Source organism: Cloeon dipterum, chromosome 3, assembly GCF_949628265.1.
Source record: "Cloeon dipterum chromosome 3, ieCloDipt1.1, whole genome shotgun sequence".
NCBI classification, from domain to species: domain Eukaryota; kingdom Metazoa; phylum Arthropoda; class Insecta; order Ephemeroptera; family Baetidae; genus Cloeon; species Cloeon dipterum.
The window spans coordinates 26903339-26921639 of NC_088788.1; the positions used below are offsets into that span (position 1 = coordinate 26903339).

General features: G+C 39.0%; 4 protein-coding genes across 5 annotated transcripts in view; 1 reads left to right on the top strand and 3 right to left on the bottom strand.

The window, feature by feature from the left end:
- if (inflated) overlaps positions 1–1752 on the bottom strand; it is a 55533-nt gene extending 53781 nt beyond the window's left edge. The window contains exon 1 of one of the 2 annotated variants that reach the window (XM_065486695.1): positions 1427–1752. In XM_065486695.1, coding sequence (XP_065342767.1) covers positions 1427–1578 — 152 coding nt within the window. In that variant the 5' untranslated portion in view covers positions 1579–1752. The remainder of the gene's footprint in view (positions 1–1426) is intronic. The other variant, XM_065486696.1, reaches the window with a different exon arrangement.
- A 1523-nt stretch (positions 1753–3275) lies between these two features.
- On the bottom strand, positions 3276–6595 carry pcs (parcas). Its single transcript, XM_065484742.1, has 6 exons — positions 6304–6595; positions 6178–6240; positions 5888–6065; positions 5709–5827; positions 4331–4711; positions 3276–4153 (listed from the first exon to the last, which is right to left on the bottom strand). Exons 1-6 carry the CDS (start codon positions 6358–6360, stop codon positions 4058–4060), a joined length of 894 nt encoding a protein of 297 aa, XP_065340814.1. The 5' UTR covers positions 6361–6595; the 3' UTR covers positions 3276–4057.
- Positions 6596–7057: 462 nt separating this feature from the next.
- LOC135939159 (BRCA2-interacting transcriptional repressor EMSY-like) lies at positions 7058–12172 on the bottom strand. The gene is made up of 17 exons (XM_065483386.1): positions 11941–12172; positions 11700–11874; positions 11472–11647; positions 11217–11413; positions 11067–11150; positions 10876–11007; positions 9882–10026; positions 9633–9833; positions 9512–9565; positions 9333–9451; positions 8921–9088; positions 8622–8726; positions 8400–8553; positions 8277–8344; positions 7816–8221; positions 7633–7760; positions 7058–7571 (listed from the first exon to the last, which is right to left on the bottom strand). The coding sequence occupies exons 1-17, from the start codon at positions 12005–12007 to the stop codon at positions 7536–7538; spliced, it is 2415 nt and encodes an 804-aa protein (XP_065339458.1). The 5' UTR covers positions 12008–12172; the 3' UTR covers positions 7058–7535.
- Positions 12173–12331: 159 nt separating this feature from the next.
- On the top strand, positions 12332–17275 carry Cbs (Cystathionine beta-synthase). Its single transcript, XM_065483387.1, has 9 exons — positions 12332–12482; positions 14409–14544; positions 14605–14711; positions 14969–15318; positions 15786–16065; positions 16115–16207; positions 16264–16441; positions 16501–16635; positions 16705–17275. Exons 2-9 carry the CDS (start codon positions 14426–14428, stop codon positions 16988–16990), a joined length of 1548 nt encoding a protein of 515 aa, XP_065339459.1. The 5' UTR covers positions 12332–12482; positions 14409–14425; the 3' UTR covers positions 16991–17275.
- The last annotated feature ends 1026 nt before the right edge of the window (positions 17276–18301 follow it).

Consider the following 18301-nt stretch of genomic DNA (forward strand, 5'->3'; position numbering starts at 1 on the left):
TTGCCGGCTGACATATTCGCATGAAAAGTATTATCCATCATCAGCTCCAGATGCATCTCGCTCGATTTGAATTTTAAATTATTGCTTAGCCACTGCTTTAGCGTGCAACAATGTACAGCATTTGACAAACTGATGCGAGACGTATACACAGCCTTTTGATCACTTCTTATTTTATTTCAACTGCTTATGTTGAAACGTGCAACACTTATTAAATTAAAATGAGTGAAATAAAAAAAACTGTTTTGATAAATATTTTCTCAGTCTCTTTTTTGTAGCCAGCGTTTTTAGAAATCTAAAAAGGGCCAGATATAATAACTTGATAAAAGTTGATGGAAATTTTAGCCCATTAATTTCCAGGGTATAAGAAATAAATTTGCATTAATTAAATTTGCTCTAAGGATTATTAACGCGTTGATATCTTAATTAACATACGATTTCGCCGAGAATGTTTTAATTCGCTAGCAGGCCTCAACATGTTTATTAGGCATCTGGATTCAGATAGCGCGTGTAAACTGTATTGGTAGCAATCGTCACCTCATCTGAATAATCACGCTGCCGTGTATTTTTCAGCTGGTCGACATTAATCCGGTGGCTCAGTCGCGGTGATATTTCCTCCTAATCGAGTGTGACATTTGGGCATTAGAGCCGCTGGGCGCGTCGCCTGCTCCGCTGCTGCTTTACATAAAAATCCAATACTTTGCGTAGGATTCGAAAATACGGAGCTCCCTCTGAACGCATAATATAAAATTATACAGGTGAAAAGGGGCAGGAGCGCGCGCGACGCGTATAACAGATCCAGTTTTTGTCACCTATTATGGTTGCACCTCAGAGGTGAAATTTTCGGCCCTGCGAGAATAATGCGCGCATTCTATTGTTTCGCACAAACTTTTGTCTCACTGCGTGGGACATTTTCGCGCAATTTGTATTTGTCACTTACTCATCACATTACGTGACAGTGTTTGAGCGTTTGAGCAGCAGTTGGTGAACGGAATGGAAGACAAATGATAATAATTATTTTCTGACAAGGCGGTGCAATGAATTTATTGCTGATGCTCTAATTGTTTAATTACTGCAATTTGTCAGCAGAATTGCGGGAGATGAAAAAACAGCTCCTGGAAAATTGCCAGTGAGATCGTTCAGGAGCAACGCACATTCAGCCATTGTTTTTAATTTCTTATATTACGTTTTGTTAATTTAAAAATCTAGAGTAGATGTGAAACTTGGTTCGCCTCAACGACATTTTTCATATCTGCCTTTTTTCAACATATTTAACAAAGAATTACAATTAAATAAAGCTTATTGGCTCAAAAGCTACGAACTTACAGAAAAACTCATGTCTTAATCCAAACGAGGAATTTCAACCGTGTGTAAACCAAATTTCACAATACCTGCTATTGAATAATAAAACATAATAAATGTCACTCACCAACTCTTGCCCCTATCCAAGTGCTGGGCGACACTGAATCCAAACATCGAGTCTCTCTCACCCCTGTGAAGCACATAATTCTGCGTGTCCACGTTGAAGGCACTGGACAAGTGCAGCACGAGCAGAGCACAGAGCACCACACTAAACGCCATAATGAACGGAAAAGTGTCAAAAACGCGACGAGTCAATTCACATGTCAGAGGGCATGAAGGTCCTCAGTCAGCATAAGAGATGCGCAGCGTGGAGCGGAGAGCGTCCGAATGAGGTTAGATGTGTCTTTCTACATCTCCTCGAGGCCGTCAGCAGTTACCGCCGCGGCGGCTTGCAGAGGCGTGGTGATGGTGCCAGCGCGGTGTGCGTGCGCGCCGGCAACTCACATCACACACACCCGACGCGGCCCACGCTGCCTTGGCTCGCCTTCTGGGACGCAGATGTTGACTTTCCACCCCCGATTCGGGTGCTTCCAATTCTTCTCGGATTTGAAACGCCACCCGCAGCTAGGAAAAACTTTCAAACAGCATGTGCCTCGAAACGGAAGCGCTGGTCGTGTTATCTGAGACCTAAAATGCCATCGGCGGCTCTGCCTGGTGTTTGGGGAAGGTCAGGCCTCGGCTCTGGATGCTCTCCCACACCTCTCGCCTTTTTCGGATACAGCCAACTCGCGTTTTTGTTATTTTTTACGAGAGGGGCTTGCTTTTTGTCTCAAATGAACCGTGTAGTGAAGTTGCCACTTTTAGGGGAGAGTTATTCATTCTCTCAATACGCCTACACATGAGCGCGGCTCTTTATTAGAAGCAGGGCTGCCTGTCGTCGTGTGCGCGCGCTCTTGGAGAGAGCTGACCTTGTGCTATAGCGAAACATTAAGTCATAAAAGGTGCACACATGAAAGACGGCTAGCTGTTTGAGTAAACTGAACCGGCTGTGGTGTATCTATGATTCATGCTCTATATTCGCCTATTTTCTCATTTGAGAAGTATCAGTGGGTATCAAGCAGCACATTATTTTACTAAAAAAAAAACAATAAAATTTTTACTGAATATTGAAGGGTAAACATAATGATTTACGTTTTGTGATCAATCTCGTTATTAGCCGTGGGAGGGCTCAGTTTAAAAATTAATCAAACTAGAAACGAGAAACTTATGTAAAAATGTTCAAATATGTGCAACTTTAAGGTGACGACAACATAGGTTTTAGCAAATTTACTTTGGCATGATGGCATGACCTTAACTATGTGGATCAACACTTAGAATTAGATGGGGAGTGGGCCCATGCATGGTTCACCTGAAATTTCAGGTCGAAATTCCAAGAATTGCCTATTTTTCAGTGGCTCAAAGTTAGCCAATTTTTAGAAAATGCGATTTTTTTTCCAGCCTTTTTTCTGATCGAGAAATATAAAAATAAGGTTTCTAAAATATTCAGAGTTTCTTTGCCATAGTAAGTGGGTCGGTTTTAAGGTTTAATTCAATCTCTTCAAAACTTTGGATTTTGATTGTATATTTTTAACCATCAGCGTTAGTTATGGTGGATTTTACCCTTTTGATCACAAAATAAATCATTAACCCTAAAACACTAGTTTGAATGATTTGGGGGCTCTTTCATCTTTTAGCTCAATTAATTCAGACTGACCAAATCCAATCTGGTATTAATAAAAAAAGCTGAATCTTAGGATTATCATAATTGATTAAACTATCTTTATCCTGTCCAGTGTCTATAATTTGTTATAATCACTAGTGCTGCAATCAATTGAAACTCATGTTTAGTTCAACAACTTCTAAAACATTTTTTGCTATGATTGAGATCAAAACAAATTCTGGTTAGGTTTTCATTGCAAATAAAACTATTAACAGAATTGTATACAATTCAGTTGGTTTATTCTACGTTGTAACTTATAAGAAATCTTTAAAGCCATGGAATCAAAAAGAAAACAACAATATCATCATACTATATTATTATAGTTGGCGTCAAACAAAAGGCCACAAATGAAGCGCCTACGGCATCTCACGATGAGCATTAATTTGAGTTAAATCAACTGCAAGCTCAACTTTATAAAGAAATGTCTGGCTATTCAATAGGACCTTAGTGCAGGGAGCCGACAAATTGGCTACATTGGGTCCAAGTTCCTCTGCGGCCACTGGGGCCTCATGTTATCTGCTCGGCGGTGTTATTGGGACTGGGTGAGCTCATATCTCACGGAATGTGCTGAGCAGAGATTCTAAACAAACTTGCAAAAAGCTTCTGATGTAAGTTGGGATTCATTTTACCTTACTTTGCCTCTCTAAACCATATTCACGTAATCCCAGCACAATCCTCCAAAAGTTTAGCGTAGCGTGGTGTAAAATAATATCATTGCTGGCAAAATCAAACGGAACTACAGACTAAAAAGCAGAATATAAATTATTACTATTAATGACGACCAACTGCAAAATTAAACTGCAGACAGGTGCTTGTACTTTTGAATGTTGTGTGTTAACGTGTAAATATTCTGCAGCAGATAACAGCTTCTGTAGACATTTAAAAGTTTAAAATTTTGACTTGCATTGGCTTCTTTAACTCTAATATTTCACATATTTTGGTATATCTAGATGAGAAAACGAAGTATAAAATTCTGCCTGAATCACTTTGATTTATGCCTCATTTCAAGGCTTCTTGAACTTCATCTGCACCAGCATCTTGAGCTTTCTTTGTCATTTCCCCCGTATCTCCTATAAAAATTTTGTCACAGCTTTGCTGAAAGATAAAAAATATTAATTAATGTTATTGGACGTTTTTGTCTTTTGATGCCAATTTGGCATATTCTTGAAATTCATTAATTCAACTAATTTATACAGCAATGACAGCTGAACAAAAAAATAGTCATCCCATCACTCAATTAAGTTAATTTGCAAATTTTATGTCGGACAGTACCTTGTCATTCTCGCAAATACCCAGAGCAGCAATTTCTTCAACAACTTCCACGACGAGCTCAGCTCCAACTCCAGGCTCTCGCGGGCCTTTGGTGCGTCTGAAATGGATTTCGTCCGAGATGACTTCAAGTCGGCCCAGGGCAGCCTTGTATTCTTGTTTGGCTTTTGCTACTTCAACTTGCAATCTGCCCACTAGAGCCTTTTGCTCGCTTAATTTTTTGTCAAAGGCCTCTTTTTCATTAAAATAAGACTGAGATCTGAGAATTGAAAATCTCGAGTCAGAGTGCAGCTTTTTCACCAGCGTCTCAGCCTCTATAAATGCGGCAGCTTTCAACTGGTGTTCTTTCTCAGCGACTGATCTCTGAGTCTCTGCTTCAGTGACCTGGCAAATATAGCAACAAACATTTTTCATTTAACCTGAATAATTACAATCTGTCTATTTGAGCAATTCATGGAACATTTAAAGAAAAATACATAATATTTCAAAACTGACAGTAAAATTCAATGTTGACTCAAATTTTGTGAAATATGTTTTCAGAATATCTTCAATGAGAGGAATCAATTGATTGACAGTTTTTGGCATTGTCAAAATTGTATATTTATTTCAGAGTTTGTAGTAGGCATGGTATTTTTAACAACTGGAATATTTCGTCAAAATTTCGTGTTTTTGTTAAAAAAAATACTAATATTACAATATTTAAGGGAGAAAATTAACTTAAAAATTAAATTATGTAAGAAATTTTTTTAAGTGTTATCCAACAGATAAATTGAGCTGATGTATCTGTAATTATGCTCAGAAAATTTGAATTGACTATATCAAGCCATAGAGAATCTATACACGATTAAACTTCTCCAAAATGATTAACTGAATAATGAACTAGAGATGGAGAAACAATAACCACAGTTTAAAAAATACCAAACCATCAATTTTTCTCAATAGTAAAAATAATGGTGATTGGGCAAAAACTAGCTTTGAAATTATAATTTGAAAAAATTCCCATGTTAAATCCCTTAGGGATTTTACTCATTTGAAGCTCCATAACTCACTTATACAATCAGATCAACATTTTAAACTGGTGAGTTTAATATGAAACGTACTTAAATTCAATGAAAATTTATGTTTCATAACAGTACAAAAGCGAAATAAATATGTCCTTGCGATAAAACAAAAAACATGAAAAATTGTGTTTGTTAATATTGTTATGATGTCAACATTACTATTTGTTGGAGGTTGACAATGTTTTTCAGATAAGACCTTTATTATCCAATGCGATAACAATGCACTATTGCACAGCACACATAGTAGGATTCAACCCAGAAAAAAACTAGTTCAAACCCAAGAAGCGTGCTTTTGCTTTTGCGGACGAAAACAATCTCACCTTCATAGTTGCGTGGTTGAGCACATCCTGCCATGTACCATCAAAAGTCCAGTCTCCTTGTTTACTAATGAATCGCTGTTCTGCTAGTGTCACAGTTTCCTTTGCCGCTCGGTGAATTTCTGTTAACACGTTATTTGAATTAATTAGACGCAAACATCTAAAGGAAATAAAATTCTTACGAGAAGCCTTTTGGAAATTTAGAGCAGCTTCTTGACATTCAATCTGAGCTTGGTGAGCAGCTGCCACCGCCTGGTGATAGGGTCTGGCTTTGTTCACGGCCGAACCATACTTTTTGGCAAGTTCCTTCAATCGCTCGGTCGATTCAGTCAATAATTTTCGAAAGTACGCATTTGCGTTCTGAAAAGGACGCTTAATCAGTATAAAATGCAGGTCCGATAGCGAAATATATCTGGGGCGCATTAGCATAATGTGATTTGCATTTCAATGCAGCGCAGCGCAGAGCACTTACTTCCAGGTCTACCTCCAGCTTATTGATTTCGTCCGTCTGAGAGTTGAGGTTTTCAAGCTCCTCCTAAAATTTTAGTTTTCAAATTAAATAGGGGCACAGATTCGAGGCATATCTTTAGTGTGCTACCTGAATCCTGGGGTCCAGGTCACTGTCACTGTCGTCGCCTGCATTGCTGTTATTCATGCTTGCGTTTGTTTGCCGTAAGAGATGAGGTTCTTTAAAACATTTTTGATCGTCGTCGACCGTCGTAGCCTCACTCACGCGTGCGGAAGCATGGTGAAGAAGGCTGACGTACTGACGCAGGTGGCTGTCGTTCAGAGTGCGATTGCAATTTCGCGACCTTCTTTTTAGCAAAAAAGAAATTCAATTTGAGTGCATCATTCCACACAAACTGGCAGAAAATACGTCACTGATTTCTCAAGCTCGCTCATTGGCTAGCAGCAACAACAAACGAACAGCAGGTTTGAGAAGGGGAGGGACGAAAGGAGGAAACATTAATGCTGCGAAAGCACCCAAAGGCGCCACAAGAGGACATAAGTAGTATAACAAAGAGGGAATAAATTGAACATTGAACCAAATCGAAACTTCATGGCTCAAGCTAAGAGTGATCATCACGGATAATTCAATATATATATCAGATTTACACACTAGAGCAGAATGTTTGTATGTTTTCACTCGAGGTTTGCTTTGGAAATTGAATAAGTCTTCATATCCTCATTGATTTCAGAGTTAATATTTAATACAATATACATAATTGGCATAATTGTAAACACTTTTAATTTTCACTAAGGAAATTATTTCAGGATATTTTTTATTTGTTAAGAATCAAAGAGAAAAGCCAAAATTTTATGATGGGTATTTTTAGGGTGTATGATTGTAATGCTGTGAATCTTTTTTACTTTAATTTAAAAAGGCAAGCGAGAACATTCTGCTGTATTTTGTAAAACTATATTAGTAGTTTAATTAAGCTTACAAGGTTTCAAACGATATACAAAAAATTAAATGAAATTTCGATTGTATATTGCTTCAAATTCAATACCTTTTTTAGTTTAATTTCTCCATTTTTGTCACACCATGTATAACGAGAGCAATATAATATGATGCTTTTGAACACTTTGCTGTTTGGTTGCGTTAATTTTCATTTTGTAAATATCTTGGCTCACATTTCAGGATATTTATATTAACATTAAAATGAGTCAATACACAACTTTAGTTAGTTTACCTCATGTCTACGAAATGAGTTCTTATTATAGCCACCATAAAATGAATTTAATGTTTAATAAAATACAAACAATATATTTAAGTTGTAATTAAAATTTGAGTTCATTGGGTGAGAGCAACAACTCTTGCGATGAAAGCTATGTTTTGTTGTCTCCTTCTTGAACAGTTTTCACCTGCAACAATTAAAATGATCAGCTTTGCATAGCAAACATAATTATGTTATGCCTGATTTACCTCTACAGTGTTGTCTATATTAGGAAGCCCAGCAGAAATTTCAACATTGACAGAAGGCTCGTCCTGCAGTATCGCAATGACTTTATTGCTGGTTACACCACTTTCAGATTTCTTGAATGTCAAGAATTCTGCAAGAACAAACAGGTAAAAATAATTCAAAGATAAGCAAAGGGCACTACTAACCCTGCAAAGAATCCTCACTGGCCACTTTTACGACTGGCTTTGCTGTTGAAGGAGTTGGTTCAGGAGTGCCTGACTTTTCAACCATCTGCTCTATTAGGTTGACAATAATCTTTTCAGACTCCAGGGAAATATCTTGCTGCTTTGGCTTGATCGATGGCTGCAGCTTGACCTCGATCTTGGGGGGCTCTTTCGCCCCTTTTTTGGGGGCAACCTCCTTGGCAACCTCATCAACTTTAATTATCCGAGGTTCTGTGCCTTTAGAAGCAATTTCGCGCACCACTTTGGCCTGCACCATGGGAGACGCGCTTTCCACAGACGCCCGACCCGACACTAGTTTAATTGAATATTCTGATGGCTCTTGAGTTTTCGCTCTTGTCGGGACAGCACGCAGGATTTTTGTTTTGAGCTATAACAGACCATTAGAGTTAAAGCTTTTGCAAATTTACCAATAAAATCATTACCTTTGAAGGGGGAGCTACCACTGGTTTGGCCTGAGTTTCTTTGACAACTGTTTTAGTTTCACTTGGCCCTAAAAGCATCATGAGAGCTGTCACGTTAATTTCTTTCAAAGGGTTATTTTTTACCAGGAGTAGGAACAATTTCTTTGACAATGTGCTGGTCCTCGATTCCTTCAAATTTGTTTGGCTTGGTAAGAATTCCAGCTGTTTGAAGAAACTCAGATAGTGAGCTGTTCTTGTTAATTTGCTCCTGGCTCAGGTCCAAAACAAACACATTGCCCTGGAAGAATAAGTTTGATAACTATCAATCTAGAACTATGAGGTAAGATGAATTTCTAGTCTTCATACCTGTCTGCTGCCATGAGGGAGGTTCAAATAAGCCAAAGAAGAGGTAGGGTCTCCAGCGGATGCCATTTTTGCACTAGGAGGATTTGGTGTGCCTTGGATAACGACCTGAAGCAAGATAGCTGTTATCACCAGCATTTGACAGAAGAAATAGAGCAAAGAATTGAGGACAGAAAAGGCATCCAACAAGACGCAAGTTCATTCCTTTCTTAGTTGAGAATATATGAAAACTTTTAAGTTAGTCTATTCTCATCTAATTCCATTACAAGCAAGAGAGTGATTATGAAAAAACGTTATCTAACCCGGCCAGGTCCTGAAACAGCTATGTTCCCTTGAGACGGCACTGAGGCCAGTCCTCCACTGCCTCCTTTTTTAACCAAAATTACATTTTGCTTGGGCTGCACATTGGGAGCTGTAGGGAAGTTGAGCGTCAGAGGTTTCACTGAACTTGGCATGGACGTTGGCAAAGTCTGCAATTCAAGTAAAAAGTTTGATTAGAGAAAAGTAACTTATTTCTGAGCTGCTTTCAGCATTTCTCAAAGCACAGAGGAACAGACGTGGCCGAAACTAGTTGAGATTATTTTGACAGTTCCAAGCTAATTCCTACTTCAATTACGGAATATGTAATGTTTTCTTACTCTTGTAATGTAATGAACCTAAATCAAAAAGGAAATAATGAGGAAACTCAGTAAAGCCATTAATTTTTCAACTTACAGTTGGTTGGTTTGTTCCAGGAGCAGAGACTATGGCTTGAGGGCTGCTCGTCACCACTGGATTAATCCTGGGAGCAGACGCAATTGACACAACCCTGTTCACACCACTTGTAACTGAAACTGTGATGGGTTAACATTTTTACTAAAATAAATATACACATTATTTTAAGTGGTTACTACCTGTTGGCGGCTTGGGAGTAATTTTGTGACTGCCAGAAATAACTTTGACGCCACCTGAAAAGTTGGATTTGAAATTATAATTAATTGTGGAAAATGTTACAACTGAATATGGTTGGCTTACTGGCGTCTTGTTTAACATGCACCGGCTGCAATGTGGGCTTGGTTTGCACCATTGGCGGCGGTCTGAGCTGCATTCCTGACGGCCCTGGCAGATTTTGGGCGATCACAATCGGGCCAGCTCGGCCCTTAGGAAGAACTGTTGGAGGAGCCATATTTTTGGGCCGAATTCTAGGCGCGCTGAGGAGTGGTGCGCCCAGAGAACCTGATAAGGGCAATGAATATCCAGTTGAGGCCCCAACCGAAGTTTTACCTTGATATGAGGACGTGCTTGGGGACGAAGATGTGCTCATGAGACCAGTCCCAATTGATTTGACAGTTTTCACCATAGGGACACTAAGGGATCGGTGCAGCAGGCTTGGTGTCGACGAGCTCTGGGAGCTTGAGACAACTAATACCTAGAGGGACAAGTTATTAGTTTAGTGGTGTTTTCCCTATACTATGGGAAAAGCAGAAATGCAATCTAGATTTTAAGCTGAAAATTTATGATGGAGACCTTGGTCGTGTTTGGGTATTTTAGCGTGGCGTGCCTTGCGCCTTAGGTGCAACGTAGGAATATTGTAGAGAGATACACAGACCACATACAGTTGTTGCCGAGGTTGCAAAATTTCAAAATCCCGCAATTTAAAAAGAAAAATGAAATGCATTGTTTTAGTCATATTTTGTTAAATGTAAAAATTGATAATGTATTGGGCAAAATAGCCCTGCAGAACCATAATAAAGATCATTAGAAACTAAATTACAGATTTAGTGTTGCACACAAATTGCGTTAAATAAATCATTGATTTAGTCATTTTTTTCAACTTTTGAAATGTGTTGTAGGCATTGTATTAGCACTTAAGTTTATAATAATTTGTTAGTTATTTGCAAATGACCTCGACTTGAGCTATAGATAGTCAGCTGGTAAAAATGGCCAGCCGCCTTATATCTCGCAGCTGAGACCTCTGGTTATCAGTTAATTTACATCGATTTAATGGAGCATGAAATCCCTCTAATCTAAAACACATACAACTTCATACTCAATTAAATAAGTTAATATTAATTATTAATGCGTTTATGTGGCCACAAATCAAAAGACGAACTCTCCAGCTGCAAGAAAACAAATAATCGGTTCTGCGTTGGCAGCAAAATATAAAAAAAATACGAGAGCATTTTAACATAAGACTTCAGAGAAGAAAATGCGTTTGGCAACTTCCTTGTCTTAAATATGCCTAGTATAAATTATATTTTAAATGTCATAATAATACCTTAGGAGATGCTGTGGAAGTGCTTGGCCGAATTGCCGTTGGGATATTTGGCAGTCTGGTACTAGGACTGGACATTCCAACAGGAATAGACACAGTTCGAGATGTAGTTGATGTTGGTGGGATGTATGGAATCTAAAAACAAACCCGATTAGTTCAATTAACCAAAAATGAGAATAGAACAAACAACAAACCTTTGATGGTGGAGGTATGTTTTGAGTAGTGTGTTCTGATGAAAGGATTCGCCTTTTTCTAGTAGCTGCTTTTTCCACCTTGACCTGAAGGTTTGAGATAAGAGTTGCTACTTTTTCCAGTGGGAATAATTAAAATTGTTGTATAATCACCGTATGTGTATGAGGAGGAAGCACAGGCGCCGCAGCCGCAGCTGGAGTAGGGTGCAAAGTTTGCAAAACTTTGATGGGCATCTGTACTGGAGGTGGAATGACAGGCTGCGGCGGTGGCGGCGGTGGGGGAGGTTGAGGCGGTGGGGCCGCTTGCTCCATTTCTTCCATGGTTTCCTCAGCATCGTCTGTTTCGGGAGCTGGTAAAGTGAATTAACTTTAGTTAAGAGTGCTGGAAAAAGTGTTGAGTTCTCTAACTGGGTGAACGAGAGGGCTCCCGTGGTGGCGGCAGAGACGCGTTTATGATATGAGTCATATCAGCCACTTCGTTGGCAATCGGTGTGTACGCGGTGATGGGCTCGAGCCTCTTAACCAGAGGCACTAGCCTGCGACCCTCCACGGCCCAGTCCAACTCGGTGTTGGCACCGTACAACCTGAAAGTGACAGAGACTAGGATTAGTGAAAAGGAAACTAAAGCAATCTCACTTTTCAGCGATGGTTGTGAGCATCTCATCGTTGACCACTCTGCGGACCTCTGTCTTGTGCTGATCCGTTTTAATGTGTAGTATCTTCCGCAGGTTCTCGATGGCCAGGCGCTTCTCCTTGGTTAACGGGCCCTGGGCCCTGAGCACCGAGATGCACGAAGCATAAGCCATGAGCTCTGCAATCACGAAAGAAAGGCCGGTGTTAAAGTGTTTTCGTTCACTTTGCCGGCCAAAATAGCTACCCATGCGACGAAGAATGCGGCTGCATTCAGACTTAGGGATGTCCAGAATCATCGGCCAAGCAGCCATCGCCGTATTCGGTCGCCAAGTGCAGCCAATCGCTAAAAAATCGGCCCGAATACGGTCGAAAGCGCGCGTTGTAAACAAACTTTCGTTCTCCCTGGTTAAAAGGGGGAAGAGCAGAATGAAGTAGATGCTGCATACAGACTGCAAGAGACCTCCTTGATCGCGCGGCGCGCGGCCGCGCGCCTGCTGAAGTGCAGGACAAAAGGGGGGAAAGGAATTTTCATCTCGGGCGTGGGGTGTGCTCCACAGCTTAGGCTCTTTCATCCCATCTTTTCCCCACTCCCTACCAACACCAACCTAACCTACCGCTCCATTCTTTACTGCTCCTACCACTCACGAGTCCTGTTCTCAGTTCTCATCGAACATAACACAGAACAGACGACAACAGCAACAGCATTGCTTGAGCCGGCGAGGAAAATTTCTTAACTTAGCAGAAGCCGCGTCGCGTGTTAGAGTACGTTTTAAGAGCACGAGTTGAGTAAGTATCTTGATTTATTACAAAAATTGCGTTCTCTTTTTCATCTTTGGATCCTCAAACATTTTATATTATACAGATTATACATAAATTTCTACGCGACACGTCAAAATTATCAATGGTTAAAAATATCATACACACCAAAATCGGTTCATCGTTGAGTTTCGTTTTTTCTTACTGTAGTGTGCAATATTTATTTAATTTTTCATTCACTTTAAAAATTTCAGAGAAAATGATTCGATCCATATTCAAAGTATTACAAAACGCATCAACAATTTGTATACTTTCATCGTAAATGGAGAATGAAAATGAAGGGAAAAATAAAAATAAAAATTGCAATTATGATATGTATTGTTTAATGTTTAGCACACGTAGCACGTAGTATTGTACGTCTCCCCACGTCACTTGGTGTGTAAGAAGGCAAGCATTATCATCATACAAAATTCGTGGCAGAAACGCTTTAGTGTGTGCGGTTGGTACCTACTTGCTTGAGTAGATATGTAATATTAAAATGCAGCATTTAAAAAAATGATGTAATTAGAACAAAATTTTTAATTTTTGCACCCATTTATTGCGTTTATATTTTATACATATTGAATCAGTGTATCAGCGGTGTTATGTCTTGGTCGTAAAATGAAACTATAATATGATGTACATGATACTTTTTCGTCTTAAATTCAAATTTAAGATGAAAAATTGTTAGTAGCGAAACCAATCATGAAGTAGTGAGCTGTTGCGGAGAATAATTATGATTAATTTTATAATTACTTGATTCGTTAGTAAAAATAAATTAAACGAATATGTTCCAAGTCATTTTGTCAATCCTGCCGCATTTTATCTTTTAATGCTATTCAGCCTGATTTGATCTCAGAAAAACCGCTTGGCCACTGCTATACAAAAGTTAAAAGGAATTTTATTTTACTGAATATAATGGTTGAGATATCTATTCTTTCACACTCTGTGATGTACGAGCTGTGTAATGGTTATGCAATACACCCAATTGAATACTGATGTTTTCTTCATGTTTGGTGGTGTACGGCTCGAATAATTTTTTTAAAGGACAGTGCGCACACTAGAAATAACTTATGTGTTTAAAACTTTCGTGTCGGTCAAAGGGAGCTTGTTGAGCGATTAAACAAAAATTCATATTAAGCAGTTTTCGCATTATTTGTTGCTATCTGCAATTGGTAAGCTGTTTCTTTTGCCACCCAGTATTATAGAGCTTCCCACCTTGTACGTTAAATAGGATTTTGTTAAAAATAAGAAAAGATATGTCTAATTTTTTTAATTCCATCCACGCAATAAATAATTTTTTAAAGCATTTCCCATAATTATTATACCAATCGCACACACCTATATTACGTAATTATTTGTAAAATTAATGTTATGTCAATATAATTCAATGCATTTTTTCTGTTTTTCATTCTTTAACGTAGAGATCTCTAGATACAGCTACGAAGTAAAAAAAAAAACTCAATGCGCTAAAGACCGCAATTCTTACTAGAAATTTACTCTAGATTTATTCTAAACTTTAAAGACTAAGTAAATAATCAGATTAATATTTAATTTTCAAGCGTTAAATTTAGTAATTACGTATTCCTTTTCAACTGTGGGGGTGGTGTCGCAAAAATCCTGCTTTTGGCTTTCGCTTCTTGTCTCTTTGTCTTTAATCAAGTCAACTGCATTAAGTTTTTTTATAAAAATCGCAGATTATTTAACATTAAGTTGAAGGCATGACCTCTCGCCTCTAGCATCACAAGTTGAAAACGTCAAATTATTGTCCTTTATGATAACCTTTCCTATTGGCTCTGATATAGGTTGCAGGGTTATATTCATTTTGAAATTCATGGTATAATAAATGAGAAAAAGTTGATAACAGATAAGAATCGACCTTTTTGAACTAAATGGTCTCCACTTCTTTGATTGCAGTCATTTGCTGAAGAACAATGGCCAAATGCCCTCTTCCTGGAATGGATTTTGACTTCATCCGCCCTGACCAGCCGAGCAAGTGCACCTGGACCAAGGATGCTGACCCTGCCTCCTCCCCCCACACCAAACGGACAGTGTATGCATTTCTTAAGATTATAAAATAGAATCGCGTTTTAATTCTTGAATGAATTTTTAGAATGGACAGGGACCAAATTTTGCCAAATATTCTGCACGCCATTGGAAGGACTCCACTTGTTCGGCTCAACCACATCCCCCAATCTCTTGGCATCAAATGCGAAATGTGTTAGTAAGCTGTTTGTTAAAAAGTAACAATAATTTTTAACAACACAATTCATGTCAAAAACCTATTTTTAAAGGACCAGCTAATTTTCACAAAGCTAAACTGAATTCCCGGGAAAATTTAATTACAGTAACATTTGATAAAGCCTTATAAGAATGACTGGAAGTTAAGTTTCTTGTGTCTGAAATGGTTGTAACCCTCACTAATGATATATAATGGCTAGTTAATATAGTGAATAGAAATTAATCGCTAATTTCAGATGCGAAATGCGAATTCATGAACCCTGGAGGCAGCGTGAAGGACCGAATTGGTTTCCGAATGGTGGAAGATGCTGAGGAGAAAGGCCTCTTGAAGCCAGGCTACACCATCATTGAGCCGACTTCTGGAAACACTGGAATCGGTCTCGCTATGGCAGCTGCGGTCAAGGGCTACAGGTGCATCATAGTGATGCCAGAGAAAATGAGCAATGAAAAGGTGGACACGCTGAGGTGCTTGGGCGCCGAAATTATCAGGACTCCGACTGCTGCCGCCTTTGACTCTCCTGAGGGCCTCATTGCCGTTTCTCAAAAGCTGAGCAAACAGATTCCAAACTCGGTCATTCTTGATCAGGTTAGTGTTTTACTTCTTTATTTTAGATTGCACTGAAAATTTAATGAAATTTGTAAAATATAAATTTGGTAAAAGAAGGGTGGTAACTCGCTGTCACAAAGGAGAAATTTTATTAATTGCTGCAGTGGAGACAAAAGCAGGGCTGATCGGTAGGGGGTATGCATGCACCCTTAGAAAATATTCAAAAGTTATTTGGTACTGGTGGATATTTTCCATCAGGTTTGCTGATGAGGCTTGGGATTGGCATATGTTGTATGGTGCATACCAGTGCTCCAGTTGAGTCTGTTACTGATCTTTCCTTGCACAATTTTAAGTGATACTTCATTATTGTACAAGTAAATATAAAATTTCCTCCTTTAACTAGGGATTTTTCTCTATTTATTTTAAAACTTTTGCTTTTAAAATTAAATTTGAAATTATCCTCATTCTAGCTTATTAAAATCACCTCTTGTCTATAAAAATTTTAGTATCGCAACTCAGGGAACCCTCTGGCTCACTACGACACAACTGTGGACGAAATTTTGTCCCAGACCAAGAACAAAGTGGACATGATTGTAGCTTCAGCCGGAACAGGCGGGACCATTACAGGCATTGGACGCAAGCTGAAGGAGCGCGCACCAAACTGCACCTTGGTGGGTGTCGATCCCATGGGCTCAATACTTGCTCAGCCTGAGGAGCTCAACAAGAGCGACGTGACTTTCTATGAAGTGGAAGGAATTGGCTATGACTTCATTCCTACCGTTCTTGGTATTTAATAAATTTTCTTTGCTAAACTGATAATTAATTTGGATGTTAGACCGGACTGTTGTGGACACATGGCAGAAAACCATAGACAAGGAGTCACTGCCCATGGCTCGGAGGCTGATCAAGGACGAAGGCCTCCTTTGCGGTTGACAAATTATTTAATTTTAAATTTGGATGATTTTTCAAAATAAATATATTTAGGTGGAAGCAGCGGAGCTGTTATGGCTGCTGCTCTGAAAGCAGCGAAAACTCTGAAGGAGGGACAGCACTGTGTGGTCCTGCTGCCAGATGGAATCCGCAACTACATGACTAAGTTTGTCAGTGACTCCTGGATGATTGCTCGCGACTTAATTTCTAACGCGCCTGAAAATGCTCCTTGGTATTAATAGCTATCTCAGGTTTAATAATTGTGTGAACTTATGTTGATTGGTTCTCAAGGTGGTGGTACAATCCAGTGTCGAGTCTTGGAAGCATCACACCCCGCTCACTTTCTCTCAATGATTCCGTGCAGACGGCAGTGAAAACTTTGAAGGAGACAGGATTTGACTATCTGCCTGTTGTTGACGAGAGTGGGTTAGTAACTTTGCACAAATGAAAATTGTCTGTTTTGTATAGTAATCAAATAATTTAATTTGCTCTTAGAACCATCATTGGAGTTGTTTCTACCACCAACCTGACTAACCGACTCGTCAACCACAAACTCAAGGTGGATGACAAGCTGACCAGTGTGCTCGTCCGCCAGTTCCGCAAGGTCAAACCCAGTACTAACATTGGCCACGTGTCTCATATCTTGGAAAAGGATCCCTTTGTCCTGGTTGTGGACGACAATGACCGGCCTAGTGGCGTCATCACTCCCATTGATGTGCTCGACTACATCAGCAACTCGGCAGACAGCGCAGCAGCAGCAGTTACCAACGCTTCCATTTAAAATTCAAATGTGGAAATGAATAATTCAAATTCACTAGTTCGCTCAGTTGAACAACACGCAAATTAGCTTTTACTGGTGCCCGCACTCTGTGGTGCTAGCATTGAAAACTGTTTTCCTGTACTTGCATTTTTGCCTTGAAGAATTCAGCAAATTTTTTACCACGTTTTTATTAAAACGCTTGAACTTGATGTACCTTAATTTTTGCCATAAATTTTAATCACAAATATTTATGTGAGATACTTTGAGTTTTTGCACTTTTTTAATAAACATACAAATTACTCTTAATCCAATAAGTTTATTTTATTGACCATTCCCTTACTTAGCTTATACTTGTCTCAATCATGAGACATGCTGTTTTTGACACCAGGATTTATTTGGAGGACTAATGGGACAGTTACACGTCCCTATCAGAATTTTAATAAGTATAATCTCAAATACATCAATATTAATCTCTTTACTTATTCAGTCCAATTTGCTCCTAAAAAATCAAACTAGCTAAAACCAGCCCGTTGGCTCACATTGTTGAGGCATTCTCAGGTGCGTCAAAGCAGTAGGAGATATTTGAGCATTTCGGGGGATCTATTATTGGCTGTCCAATGTCAGCGGGATGGTCAATAAAGTGACTCCAAAAGCCCAAATAGCTCAGTGGGCTGGGTTACACCAGCGCTGATTCGCCAACTGCTGAATTTCGCACCATTCCAGCGGCGTTTGGCGTTTTATTAAAAGAGCTCGGTGCGGGCAGGCGAAAAGGTGGCCAAATTGGGCCCAAGCTCCTCTGCACTCTGCAGCCACTTGGGCCTCATGTTATCCGCGCGGCGGAGTTAATGTGAGCGGGAAGTGCTAAAAAGATGTTCTAAAGAGTAACTTTCCTAGCTGCGAAATTTCCTAAAAAAAATTACGCGAATAAGTTGCAAACCAAAGTTAGTCTTTACGGTCTTTACTTACGAATCAAAACTCGCACTATCTCTATTCTAAATATTAAGATTTAATACATTTTTTGCTATTGCTTTCTAAATCACCTCTTTAAGAGCGCACAACTTGGAGAGCCCCGCATGATAATATGCCACAAATAATAAAACTCTAGGATCTGTTGGAAGCAAATTGATCTAAAATATCATAAATTAAGTAAGGAATATGACTTTTGAAATTAATTCATGTTTACCTAAAATATCAATAAAAAGAAGTTGAGTTGTATATTATGCAGACAGACTGACAAAATATCGTGTCTTACTCTGACCAAAATAAAAAAAAACACAAATTTTAATATTACAAAACAACAATTTTAATAATCATGCTGTAAAGTTTTTATAA

What these genes read in the sequence shown, in the direction of transcription:
- pcs (XM_065484742.1), bottom strand. Translation starts at nt 6,360, where the DNA reads ATGAATAACAGCAATGCAGGCGACGACAGTGACAGTGACCTGGACCCC. An exon ending in ACCTGGACCCCAGGATTCAG is followed by an intron (nt 6,241 to 6,303) that starts GTAGCACACTAA and finishes CTAAAATTTTAG; the next exon opens with GAGGAGCTTGAAAACCTCAA. An exon ending in AGCTGGAGGTAGACCTGGAA is followed by an intron (nt 6,066 to 6,177) that starts GTAAGTGCTCTG and finishes CGTCCTTTTCAG; the next exon opens with AACGCAAATGCGTACTTTCG.
- LOC135939159 (XM_065483386.1), bottom strand. Translation starts at nt 12,007, where the DNA reads ATGGCTGCTTGGCCGATGATTCTGGACATCCCTAAGTCTGAATGCAGC. An exon ending in CTCACAACCATCGCTGAAAA is followed by an intron (nt 11,648 to 11,699) that starts GTGAGATTGCTT and finishes TGTCACTTTCAG; the next exon opens with GTTGTACGGTGCCAACACCG. An exon ending in ATATAGACAACACTGTAGAG is followed by an intron (nt 7,572 to 7,632) that starts GTAAATCAGGCA and finishes TAATTGTTGCAG; the next exon opens with GTGAAAACTGTTCAAGAAGG.
- Cbs (XM_065483387.1), top strand. Translation starts at nt 14,426, where the DNA reads ATGGCCAAATGCCCTCTTCCTGGAATGGATTTTGACTTCATCCGCCCT. An exon ending in ACTCGGTCATTCTTGATCAG is followed by an intron (nt 15,319 to 15,785) that starts GTTAGTGTTTTA and finishes TAAAAATTTTAG; the next exon opens with TATCGCAACTCAGGGAACCC. An exon ending in GCGCCTGAAAATGCTCCTTG is followed by an intron (nt 16,442 to 16,500) that starts GTATTAATAGCT and finishes TTGGTTCTCAAG; the next exon opens with GTGGTGGTACAATCCAGTGT.